At 40.7% G+C, this 14,123-nt stretch overlaps 1 protein-coding gene across 12 annotated transcripts in view; it reads right to left on the bottom strand.

The window, feature by feature from the left end:
- The window catches only part of LOC125985109 (receptor-type tyrosine-protein phosphatase S), a 59,753-nt gene that overhangs the window by 23,778 nt on the left and 21,852 nt on the right, over positions 1-14,123 (bottom strand). For all 12 annotated transcript variants that reach the window (XM_068653537.1, XM_049747629.1, XM_068653535.1 and 9 more), the window contains exons 6-7: positions 8,783-8,971; positions 3,343-3,453 (exon numbers count right to left, since the gene is read on the bottom strand). In XM_068653537.1, the coding sequence (XP_068509638.1) occupies positions 3,343-3,453; positions 8,783-8,971 (300 nt within the window). The remainder of the gene's footprint in view (positions 1-3,342; positions 3,454-8,782; positions 8,972-14,123) is intronic.

The following is a 14,123-nucleotide window of genomic DNA, read 5'->3' on the forward strand; positions in this document are numbered from 1 at the left end:
CGATAACGACGGTGCAGACGAGGGAAGCTCCATAGACGGCATGACACAGATTTTTTTTTTTTTTTTTTTGGTCACTGCAAGCAGATCAGTATGTCTCCTTTAAATTGTAATTATTGGACTCAATCACAAAAGCCTACTTAAGCAATTTCATGCTTTTCATTTATGAGTTACTGCATTTAGCCATCTAGTTACTTTCAAGATTTGTTAACTAGAAAGAACACAGAATAATGTCTACAGGACATGATGATGATATTTTAGTACGTTGAATTTAATGGAGGGAGAATAAAAAAGGTACTGAAAGCTCCTCGTGCTTCTTACTACAGAATGAAGAATAACAAAAATGCAGAGTTGAATCAAATAAATCTGAAATGGTAATTTTGTAACACCTTGTTGCTTTTTCCTGAGTAAGGAAAAAAATCTATTTGGGGAGAAAGAGGTCCAAATAAAGTTGTTAGCAATGGGTTCCATTCCATTTAGTTTTAAGAGGCAATCCCCTGTTGCTGTTGATGCTTAAGTGTAAGTGAGCGACACACTGAATCCTTAACACTTTCATCTATAGAAGATGTGTTTTGGTTGTGTTCTAATGATATAGATATTTTGATCAAATAATGACAAAGATATTTTGAAATTTTGTGGAAATTTTAAGTATAGATACCGTATTTTCCGGACTATAAGGCGCACCGGACTATAAGGCGCACCTTCAATGAATGGCGCATTTTGAAACTTTGTCCTTATATAAGGCGCACCGGACTATAAGACGCACCATTAATGCATCATGTCAGATTTTTAATCCAAATCATATTCTCAATTTTATCTTTTTTATTTCAACTTCAGACGCAACAAATTAATTTATAATCACAAAATAATGATGCATAGTCTTTTTGATTCATGATTCATAGTCTTCAGCGGGCCACTTATGATTGATTTCATGACACAATGCTTCGGGCCAGTTTAAATTTAGGAATTTGGTCCATATATAAGGCGCACCGGACTATATGGCGAACTGTCGGCTTTTGAGAAAATCTTAGGTTTTTAGGTGCGCCTTATAGTCCGGAAAATATGGTAGTAGCAATTTAATAATGACGGATTATAATGGATCTCAGTCCAATAGTCCTTCAGTTCCTTTATTTATTTATTTATTTATTTATTTATTTATAATGTATCACTGAGGGAACATCTGCAACTAAAAGTATATTTTTTGCTGTTCATCGCAGGGTGTGAGTTTCAGCGACATAAACTGCGACGATGAGTCATCGCCAAAAACTCGCGAATCAAGTTTACTAAAGATAAATGCGAGGGTGACGTCAACATACAGATGGGAAATTGCAAAAAATAAAATAAAATTCAGACGTAAGAAAGCGATGCAACACATGAAGTGCAGCTTGAACCCAAAATCGAGGTTCCCACTGGATGCAACAAGTTCAAGACTGGAGCAGATGCAATGTGTCAGGTTGGTGCAATGGGGGAGGGGAGGGGAGGGGAGGGAGAGGTGGTGGTGGGGGGGTTAACAAGACAAGACAAGTTTAATAGGAACATAAAGTGTGGGAAGCATGTGCGTCATGCTCTTCACGTGCAAGCGGTGCTCCTTTCTCTTTCTTTCCCTCTCTTTCTCTCACTCCTTTCATGCAATCGTCACCTCTATTATATCATCCAATTCTTTGGTCTGCATGACAACAGTACATGCAAAAAAAAAAAAAAAAAACAATCGATTGGGGAGAGGGTGCTGCACACAAAGCAGTCAATGCATTTGGCTACATAACGGAGAGCGGATTTGGAGAAATTAACCGAATCTGGGAGACGTTTTTTTATATAGAATACGGAGGTCTTTGAGGATTTTCTTTCTTTCTTTATTGTTTCTCTCTGTTTCAATAAGAGAAGCTTTCTGAAACAAAGGAGTAACAAAAGAAAAGAGAGAGCACACCAACCTTCTCGAAGCTCTGAGGGATGGAAGGGGGTTGATGCGGAACACAATGACGTGAGGAGAGAGAACGAGGAAACACAGAGAGAATAAAAACGGCCTGCGCAAAGCCACGAGGGCGCACACACAAAATCACGCACACAATTATTAGAAATGATTCAACAAGGATTATGTGGATGCACAATGGTGTCAGCAATGTCATTCTTTTTGGACATCAAATGTAAAAATGTATACTTTAATTGATTGACCTTGTAAGAGTTAAACTCAGGGGTGGGCAAACTTTGATGCTCCGGGTCTCCATTTCATTTCTAAATCATTAACGGTGAGCCCCGTCATTTGTAGATAAGATATATATATTTTTAATTTAATTTATATGTATGTAATGGCTGAGAATCATTTAGTTAACTAAGCCATTCATGCTTATATGTTAAGCTTTTCTGTGAAAAAGAAATCAAAACGGTCTTAATTAAAAAAGGTGCACGTAATCATGCAAAATAATTAATTTTGATAATACCAGTACAATAATTGATTTTCCTTTTGTAATAGAACATAAGTACATAGTTATTTACTAAAATGATTAAAATAATTTTAAATGCATAGTCCGCTGTATTTCAATTTCATTTAATTATTTACAATAAATCAATAACCAATGAATCATATTTTATTTTAATCAAAGGGGAAATCAAGTAATTTTTTTTCCTTCCAAACATGACATTGCGATTAAAATTGCATTTGTGTAATATGAATTAAGCAGGAACATGTCCACAATGTCCATCTCAGGAGGCGGACATTTTGCCAGTGCTTACGGGCTCAGTTATCGGCCAATCACGGCTCAAAGCCAAAAAACAGGGGAGCCCTGACTGGGTGCCCGTCAATTTAGCTAACGCATCCACATTTAAAATTGAAGAGCTTTTTCTTATTTTTGATCACGTCGGACTTCTGCTTCTACAGCATTTGAATGCTGATCATGATCAAGGTACTTTAGAGAGCTAATTATTTTTTGAGGATGGTATTTGTTGTCAGAAAATATCTATATAGAGCAACCGCTGATGTTAAGGCTTGGCGGGCCAAATTAAAAAACAGATTGGCCTCGGGTTATAGTTTGCCCACCGCTGCTCTAACTCCTCAGGTCATACAGCCCTCAGGTACAAAATCAATTTTAGCAGACAGTGACGTCTTCATGCAGTTAAACCGTGGTGTGTTTTCCACCACACCACAGTTTAAGGTGGACTTGTTAAGGTGGAAAATACCAAACAAGATCAACACACACTGCTGACAAATGGCTTGGTTAGTAGTACTTGTTGAAAGAGCACAGTCATGGAAAAGATTGGTTGGAATGCAACAGCACCCCAGCAGTGGTCATTTCATCGTGTTTCTATCTAGCTATGTGTGTCGTTGTTGCGTGTTGTGTTTTCAGGCCCTACCTCGCACGTAGAGGTTGGCTGGCGAGGAGTAGCGCACACCTTGAGAATTAGTGGCCACGCACTCGTACTTCCCTTGGTCGTTTTCCTCGCTGTTCTCGATCTGGAGAGCTCCTGGGGGGAACGATGGCATCACATGGTTCATGTCTGTTTTTTGGTTTTATATATTGTGACCCCGAGGGACGGTCACTTGAATTGCTTCAACATCCGTCAAAGTCTGTTCTGTTGTTACCGTATTTTCCGCACTATAAGGCGCACCGGATTATAAAGCGCACCTTCAATGAACGGCCCATTTTAAAACTTTGTCCATATATAAGGCGCACTGGATTATAAGGCGCATATAATAAATAACTCAACGTTGCTCAAACGTAAATGCAATCACAATATAGTGACACTTGAAATAGTGAAAACAATAATAATATATCAATAACTCAACGTTGCGCAAATGTTAATATCACACAACACACAAAATAAACACGTAAACCTTACTTTAATAAATTAATCCTCATCCACGAATCCATATTGGTCCAGGCGCACCGGATTATAAGGCGCACTGTTGGCTTTTGAGAAAATTGGAGATTTTTAGGTGCGCCTTATAGTGCGGAAAATACGGTATTTCTTTTATAGCGAGGCAACGTTTGAACCGAGTGTAAAAAAAAATCTGTCAGTGTTCTGTCATACAAGTATAATCACGTTCAAAATAAAACTCATATCTCAAGGTACCACCAGGACCAAAATGTGACACCAAATGAATGCACAAAGTTTGTCAATCAAATAGAATTGCCCAAACAACTTTTTTGTCAACTTTTTGGTTTTAGCAGCAAAGTGGCACACAGCCCCCAAGTACCCCTGAGCAACAACAACCCAACGATACTCTTTAACTCATCCGCTTGGCTTTTTTATTTTCTCCTCTTACTTTGTGTGGCTCCCCTATACTAAAATTATACCCAACATTTGTCAGGTGTTCTTTCCTTCATCTGGTTCCAAAGCGTTCTATTCTTACTATTTGACTTCCTCTCTTGCTAACGGGCCTTTTGAATTACCAACAGTGATTTTTTTTTTTTTTTCCCCTTGCAGTCGACTGTGACACATTCATCTGATTTGAAACCAAGTTTGTCATCAAGCCGGGGGAGGAAGTACATAACCGGGGTTTACACTCTGCTGCATTGCGCTGAGCAAAGACAAAAACAAAACAAAAAAATGGCAACAAATTTGAAAGTACACACAAACTGGAAAACAAAAGGAACCCACACAGGCATACATACACACACAAGATATTGCATATTGTAGAGTGAGACACATTAAATCCCCCAGGCTGATTAAATATATCTCGAGTTCATCGGAAAATATATACAAGCTGCACGAAAGCTTGGCTGTAAAGCACCAAAGAAATACAGATTTTTTTTTCTGAAATGGCAAGGTATTCTTTTTAGAATGTTGCTTAGTAGACATCAATTTAATAATAATATAATAAAAAATATATCAAATAAACATTTAAATACAACATATAAAATAAACATATTTTTTTTAACTTTTATGATATTATTGTTTATTAATTTAGGTAAGAATCGAATTGTGAAAATCAATCGTCAGGTATCTCTTGTCCTAAAAAAAAAAAAAACTATACTAAATTAAATGAAAGGTTGAATTTGTGAGATATTCCCAAACTATTAAGAAGCTGCTCTGTCTTTCATTAGGTGAAACTTTCCTTCATTTTAGTATTTAAGATCCTCATTTGTAGCCGTTCATTAAGTCCAGAGTGGGACAAATGCTTCTGTCTTGGTGGAGGCAAACGCTCCTGTAAAAATTTGTGATCCGGGTCCAATTGCAGCAAATCAAAAGGCCAACCAACTGTCCTCATTCCGACTTCTTACTCGAGTAGTTCTGCTGTCCACCGTCTCCGTAAAGCATTCCAAAGCACCGTTAACAATATTTACATAGTAAATATCTTTTTACTTGCAGTCTTGAAAGAATTTTTTATGGAATATTCTGGTGAGTATACTTTGCATTAAATTCTGCATAATGTCGCTTTTATGAACGTTATTTTCCTTCTTAAATTAAATGTAGTGCATTAGCAATGGATAACTGTCACAAAATATTCCATCTAACCCAACAGACAAAGTTTTGTTTTATCCATCTTAGCCTCAACTTTTCCGAACTCAGACTCAGCGAGCTAAATCTATCCTCCACCTGAGTCATTTTTTTTTTATCCCAGACACAGCTCATGTCTCGAGTGTTTCTCGTTTTTTTTCCCCGTCTTCGCTCACAATGCAGAGAAAGCTTGTGATGAACAGGATTAAGAAATCATTAGAGCCCAGCTCTCCTCTCGTGTAGTCAGGAGTATAATCAGACATGTCAGAGGTGAGCCCGACGTAACGAACACAACAACTCCTGTCTGGCGCAAAGGTCACGTTGGGCGCGGCGTACTCCGCATACTCAAGCGAGCGGCGGTCAATCACCATGCGAGTCAGTCAAAGGCTGACCTACAAAAAAGTCCGAGAAATGAAGAAGTAAGCTGCTTAAAGAGCCAGACTGAGATACGAACTCTGTCGACAACACTTGCAGTAAAATGGTGGGAGGTGTATCATGACTTGAACCGATAGCTCAAATGGAACACCTGGAGCCTTCCGGTTGAGGTAAAGCGCTAGCATCCATTAGCAGATGGATAATTACTTCACACCTTTTGAATCGCTTGACTTTGATATCTTCAATGTGAGTCATGCTGGGTGACGATCGGTTTTCTTATTATAATTCCGCCATTGGCGATTCATCATTTTCGTTTTGTCAGGAATAATAAAATAGCCTTATTGATTTGAATTTCTCTTTTGCCCAACTTTGGCCAACCTTCAACCACAGCACAAATTTTAGGTGAGGCGCGTCAATCTATTACCCAGCAGTCGACCTCTGCGGCCATATTGCGGGCCATCTGCTTGACTGTGGGTGTCAGAGTCCGTTAAGTGGTTTGGTAAACTCTCCGACTCTTAGTTTCTCATGTCATATATTTGACAGTTCACCTGACTTACATCTGAACCGGTAAGGAGAGAATCTGTTGATGAGCATTTTTAGAAAAAGTTCTTCTTAGGTTGTTCAGAGCAACACCTTTTATATTGTGTTGATGGTTTCTATAATCGTGGGGCTATTAAGAGATGGATTAATTCCCCCCTGAAGGCCCAGGTAGCAAATGCGAGACCGGCCATCGGAATGTTCCTACAAATAGAACCTGGTTGGGTCATTAAGGCTTTGGTCCTTAGAAAAACAACAAAAATCCTCCAAGGCGCTGTTTCTGTACCCTTGACACTTTTACAGCCAGGAGAACCTTTTCAGCCCTGAAAAGGGCACAATGGAGTTCGATAATTAGCCCGATGGAATGCATTAATGTACTTTGTGCCTTGAGGGACAGAAATTGATTGCGGCTCTATTTCGGGAAGTAGGGTTCTAAAATAGTTATCATTTTTCATCCTCAGCCGTATGAGCCACAGGAATAGTTCCAGATCTTAACAAAAGAACAAAAAAAAGGGAGAGAGGGAAGGAAAATAATATTTATGTCCCCAAACACATTCCTGGCTGTGATCCAGCGAGAGCTGGCAGCCGTCTCGGAAATCAGAGCTTGGAAGGTGCCCTCATTTAAGGGATGCGAAATGAGCGTCATCCGCACAACATCGTGCCACTATTTTGTGCATCGCTCAGGTGTAATTGATTTCCTCTAAGGCGTCTCACTGCAGCGTTTGTTTCATTATACGCCGCATTTTGTTGCTGGGCTCTGGAGCGCTTTTGTTGAGTTGAAATCCCATTAAAGCTCACGCTGAATCCTACCTTGCCATTTGTCTTGGTGCGCTTTCATCGGAGTGATACTGATCTTAACATGCTGCACTTGTGAATAAATGGCATGTCTGGGTGGTTTCCTGTTGACTCTTTTTTTACTTTGATGAGAGAAGAAGCACAATTGCATTGTGCATCGTTATCATCAAATTTGAACAGTGATCAAGATGCAGCTGTAAAAATTGGACTTCTCAAATTATTTAGCTTTTTGACTGACATTAGAAATATGTATGTATATATGAATATAAATGAATATATAATTAAATACATATATAATTAAATATATACAGGACTGTCTCAGAAAATTAGAATATTGTGATAAAGTTCTTTATTTTCTGTAATGCAATTAAAAAACCAAAATTAAATTAATAAAAAGCTTGCAATATTTCAGTTGATTTGTAATGAATCCTGAATGTATGACATTTTTGTTTTTTTTAATTGTATTACAGAAAAAAAATCTTTATCACAATCTTCAAATTTTCTGAGACAGTCCTGTATATACGTGTGTGTGTATATATATATATATATATTTTTTTTTTATTAGCTACAAAATACTAAGTTTAATAGGAAATACTAATTTGTGCTACAAAAACAATCTGAAAACAAGTTGTTCATATTCAAATCAAAAGTTAGCATTTTGTGCACACGTGATAGCAATTTTGCGACCTTAATTGAAAAATTAAAGAAAAAAAAGATCCCATGTAATTTAGAAGAGACTGATGCCCCAGACTATTTCCAAAACATCCATTCGGACCAATCATTTGACAACCAGGAAGGTCCGTTGTTAAAAAAATGTTTGTGAAGCCGCATTGGTCCAAATGGAGATTGCAAATGAAAGGTTGACAAAAGGGGCAGCGGTGATCAGCCAAGCATGTCGGCGGAAAGCGTCGAGATAGCGAGGCCGGCGGCACGGACGAGCCTGGACAACGTGGGTTTGAGCTACAGCAAAATGATTTTGCCACACCATCACTTTCATTACCCCCGAGGACAGCTGAGGGGGAAAATAGCTGAGGAATGCTTGTCTGCTTATTCCAGAAGAGACTGTGTGGTCTCTGCAGAGGAGCACAAACAAAGCTGAGCAAACTGTCTTTAGTGCAAAATGTTCATCTCTCGATCTGCCTGTCAATACAAACCTTCTCTCTTATCTCCAAAAGCAAACATTCTTTCATTTGACGTGAACGCTAGATAACAAACGCATCGTTTCGGTTTAAAATCCACCTGACTTCATATCCTTCACTTTCGAGCTGTTTCTGTGACGCATGTTTAATTTAGTGAGTTTGTGAGGCATGAGTTGGTTTGCGGCACGTCGGAGTTGCGTCGTTAAAATATGATGTGGGTAGAGTGAGGCACCTGTTAAGTACGGGAAGTCCCAAACGTTGATTAAAAACGACTTTCCCCATGGCTGCTGAATGAAGCAAATTCATCAAATTGGCTTTGAAAAGGTTGCAAATCCCCACAGCGTCAGAGAGGGGCATGTAATCTCTCAGCATAATCACAAATAAAGCAGGATAATCACAAAATTTAGAGCAATGGGGAATTTATACGATAGCATTGCTAAGCTTGGGATGCAGTTTGATTTGCTTTTTGGTAAAAGGCTTGAAAAATATACTGGAACACTTCTCACCTGATTTGAGCTGTTTGATGCGGCCTCGGCTGGTGCTGGGTTCAACGGGCAGAAAGTCTTTGAACCAGGAGACCTCGGGGTCCGGCGTTCCACTGGCGGCACACAGCATGGTGGCCGTCCTTGTGCGCTCCACCACCTTCAGCTGCGGGCCCATATCGATACTGGGGAAGCCAAACGGCAACAGGTCCTCTGGAGGGGATGCAGCAAATAAATAAGAAGCATCTATCAGAACAATGACAACCAAAACGTAAAATGTGAATGGACGAGACGTGAATGGACCCCAGCGCAGGACCAAATGCGTAGTGCCAACAGGACAGTTGAGACTTTTTCTCCATCCATCCATCCATCCATCCATCCATCCATCCATCCATCCATCCATCCATCCATCCATCCATCCATCCATCCATCCATCCATCCATCCATCCATCCATCCATCCATCCATCCATCCATCCATCCATCCATCCATCCATCCATCCATCCATCCATCCAACCCATCCACCCATCCATCCATGAATCCTCCCTTGTCTCCCTCAGAGGAGAAACATAAGCCATCCACACAAACATGGTGATGTGAGAGACACTGTTCCCCGCCTATCACATCTGCAGTGGCTTGAAAGAGGAGATACTAGCAAAGACAGCGGGGCCACTATATCCGTCCTCATTAAAGCCGCAGGTTTTTTTTTTTCTTCCCTCCTCAGCTAGCTAGTCATTAGCCGATTTAGTAGGCGGGCAGACACGCAGTAAGGTTCTCCGTGTTTCACACGGGCCGTCACTACAGGAGGGTAAACATACCGCCCAATCGGTTAGAGAGTTACTGGGGAAAAAAAAATAACTGCAAAAGGACACATAGACGCTCTCTGCACACAACCTCCTCCCTGCCAACAAACACAAGTCTACAGTGGCGCCGACATTGAACTGTGTGCGTTTCACGACGTGTCTCTGTGTGCTTGCAATGATTTCGGTTTAATTACTATGCAGAGACCTGCTCGGTAACAGCAGTAGCAATTAGAAGCCAGGATCAAGAGAAAGGCTAGGGCGTGGTGGGGGTAATAAGGACTTGTTAGCAGTAATTGTTTAAATGCAGCGACTATTAAGAGAGGCCGATCTCGGAAGAGTGGCCATGCTTCTGGATGACTGATTATGCTGTGAGGCTGCCGACGAGGCCGAGTGTCTCATCCAGATCCAGAAAATAAAAATAAATCCCTTTGGTGGAACTGGACTGATATTCCGATGGCAAAGAATTGAGACCACCTGTCCTGGAATTGTTGACTCAAGTGGACAAAAATGTCCCATACCCGAGCTGCCATCCATTGTTGTCACTTCTGGAACCTGAGACATCCGAGTCGGCCGGTCGCCCACCCACTCACCCGATAGTAGTTGCTTCCAATTCCACACAGATACGAATAGGCAAACAGGCTCTCAAGTAAATAGGATTAAGCATCTCGATGACAGCAATCCAGATGGTCAGACACGTAATCAAGCATCCATCAGCTCTCTTGGCTTCCTACTCTCCTTGCACTTTTAGCCGATATCTCTTTTGCACATACACTCTGACACCTCCCCCATACCTGCGCCTATAATTACATATTCCACTTTCCCACAGCCAAAAAGCAATTACCAGTGGCAATTTCCTTGGATGATAAATCAAGCCTACGGGAGTCTCTTAGACGGAAGGACAACACAAGCTGCTGAAATGTCGGCCGCGGCCACGTCATAGGTCTGCTTGTTGTTCTTGACCGATTTCTTCGTCACCTCCTGCCTCCTAAACACATGACCGTCTTGCTGTGGTGGAATAAAGCTCCAATCTTTTGGACTATTTTAAAATTCATCATGCAACCAAGTCCAATATTTGCCGCTGCTGATAGCTGAAGAGAGAAATGACACCGAGATGCAAAAGTAATGAGTCTCATATCTTATGTGGAGCGATATAGACTATAAGAATCGAGGGTGTGGACCACCTATCCCAAGTATCACACAATATAGATCAATGCTAATGATCCAGCTGAATGCCGAAAGCGGAGGGAGGGAAGTGCAGGGATATCGATAGGCAGGTCAGAATGCTCCCCTGAGGTGACAAATATGCTCCACCTTACATCTGCTGCCCTCGGCCCAATATCCATCCCTCTTCTCTCTCGGGGTCGACTATAATTTGCATGAACTCCCTAGTTGTTAAATACCGTGCACCACTGCGGAAGGGTCAGGACGGCTCTTTTTTTTTTTTTTTTTTTTGTATTATCAATTGTGACCTTTATGTGTGTGTGTGTGTGTGTGTGTGTGTGTGTGTGTGTGTGTGTGTGTGTGTGTGTGTGTGTATATATATATATATATATATATATATATTATATATTTAATTTATATATTTATATATATATTATTTATATATAAGTATACATGATATAATATATATTATATATATAATAGATATTTTATATATATAATATTTATGCATATATATATATATATATATATATACATACATATATAATACATAATAAATACATATATACACGTATGTACACATATAATGACATGAATAGATTTATTCAATTTCCAGTATTTCCAATTGGAAAATCTCTTTCACAACAAACATTATTGTTGCTACTACTTAGTTCTATTTCTGTATAGGAAAAAAAAAAAGTCTACTCAGTGTGTATACGTGCATGTTCTGCAGATAATGCACATATCTCAGCTACTGGATGCTTCGTTCCAGACGACTGGTAAGGAGAAGAGGGATGTGGGAGCTACAGGTATCGAGCCAGCCTCATGGGTGAGTCAGCGGCTGCTGGAAATAGATACTGCAGGCATGGCCTTGATCACGCTTTTCACAAAATGAATCATTTATCAGACACAAACACTGCAGTGAAAAAAGTCCAGCTTATTTTTCATCTCCTGGTTAAATTGATAAGGCAGCATATGGAAAAAAAAAAAAAAAAAAAAAGGGCAGTGGGTCTATAAACATAGCACGTGTCAACATTGGCAAAGACCAGCCTGCATTGTTCCCCAGAGCTTTGTGTTTGTGCGCATCACGTACATTTTGGCCCGGTTATGTTTACAGAAGGACATCCGGGCCCGGTGCCCAAAAAACAGGCGGCAAAGGCAACCCGATTTGGGCAAATTCATTCTTACGCCGACACTGGCGCTGGAACTGGCAGTGAACGCACACGCAGAGTCGAAGACCTGATGCAAATGATGCAAACACACAAAACACCATTCCAGCTTTCCTCTCCCGTGTTGCCTCACCTTTTTGTTTCCATCCCTCACACACACACACACCAAGTTGAGCGGCCCATTGCCTATTCTTCCTCCAGTTCATTTGTGTAAGCAATGGCCCACGTGCATGAAAGGAGCCTTGAATAAAAGCCGATCGCAGGGAGTCTGATTCGGGAATAATCTGTCGTCCTCAGAGGCTCTAATGCTTTGACTCCTATAGACTGCAGAAGGACTGAAGAGGAGCACTTTAAATGCTAATGGCCCTTTATGAGAATAGATCACCACACAACACAATGAAAAAGAAGACCCGCGAGTCACCTCCATCTACAAGGCTCGCTTTCCGCTCGCCACTCTCAACACACACATCAAATTTGGCCGTGTCGCACACTTTCATGCGTGGAGAATCGGATGCAGGGAGAAGAAGGGGGAAGGGAAGTAAACAAATGTAAAAACCAGCCACATGTTTCTTCACTCAAGGAGTGTAATCCTCTTGCAGGATGACTTGACTGTTGTTGGTTTTTTTTTTTTTTTTTTGGCTGCTTGAGCCGCCGGCCTAGCGCAGACGCTCGAGGGGGGGAGTTGGGATTTGACCCGACTGTCTGTCATACGAAGAGTGCTTTTATTCTGATGGTGGCATCAGATCATCTTTTCCCTTCTCTTTCCTCACCCTGAGCCTCCCCCCTCACCCCATGCTTCCCTTTCTCCAAAAATGGGGCACTGTGAAGTGAGTGTGATCAGGATTACACTGCACAAACCACCCGCACAGCAAACACGCACAAAGCAACCTACACTCCTCGAGGAGTCGACGCATTCTCACGCAGCCACAACACACCCCGCTGCAGTGATGAGATGCTCTCGCCCACTAGAGGCTTTGCAACTTGCACAAGTGCAGATATCCACCTTTCCTGAAGGCTCAACGAAATGACTGCAATGTGTATAGAAGTGCTTGCTTTGCAGGGGAAGTGAAGGCGGGGCGGGGCGAGGAGTGAGCTCGGACAGACAGCGAGGTCGGGGCGGAGATAGATGACTGTAGAAAAAAAAAATGAAAAAATGAATAAAACACCACGAGAAGAAATTAGAAAGGAACTGCTGTGGGCTATAAGAAGCCTAGTGAGAGAAATGTGATTTGGAAATGAGTAGCGTGTGGGTAATGGAACAGAAAAGGTAACATCCAAGAGCTGAATGACGATAAACTGCCACATCTTCGTCCATTAGCAATCCTATGGAGCAGTAAACCACATCCTGAGGCCCACCTCAAGCACCACACCAGCTGCTATTAGTGATGCTCAACCATGATACTAAATGCTGACATGAAGCATGGTAGTGGACAAAAATACTTAGCCACTAGCCATTAGCCACACCAAATAGCCACAAGCATCGTTGGGACATCAGCGGCGATTTCTGGAGTGAATCAATTTCATGTGATATTTTTTTGGAGACCTAACACTTCATGCAGATGAATATCTAGAAGCCAAGTAGATCCATATCGTGTTTGCAACAAGTGGCCTCACGGAAGCCCATGTTGGTGTGATTATCATATCCTGCCCTTTAAAGTGGCGTGAAGTCTAAGCCGTTAAGCCTTTATATTAAAAAGCAATGAGGGTGAAGGTCATGCCAAAATACTTGCATGCAGTATTGTGATTCATCCCATAAAACATTCATACATAAAAAAAATCCTGCACTAATGTTTGTCTGCAGTCACCATGCATCTTTAAAATCACAGCAGTATAATTGAATCCAGCCGGTCTATTGTTTTGCAACGTAATTACATCATACCAGAAGAACATTACCTGTACACTAATTTAATTTCGAAGATTCTTTTTAATCTTATTTAACAATGCAGACTGCTCAACAAAAAAAAAAAATCATTAAGTCATCTTGAAATCCAGTACGAGCACTAATAGATTCCGCCTTCAAAAAGATATTAATGCTCACTATTTGTTTAGAGACTAATCAAATTTATGAAATTATATTTTTGCTTTGTTTGTTATGTAGTTGAAGAACTGCGTGGCATCCTAATATTAAGTTTCATAATATTGGTAAAGTATATTATTATTTGCAAGTGGAATATTGTTGACATCCTCACAATTGCAAGCACACAGAGATTAGGACGAATCAAATCATGATGTC

This window comes from Syngnathus scovelli, chromosome 17 (assembly GCF_024217435.2).
Source record: "Syngnathus scovelli strain Florida chromosome 17, RoL_Ssco_1.2, whole genome shotgun sequence".
Lineage (NCBI taxonomy): Eukaryota > Metazoa > Chordata > Actinopteri > Syngnathiformes > Syngnathidae > Syngnathus > Syngnathus scovelli.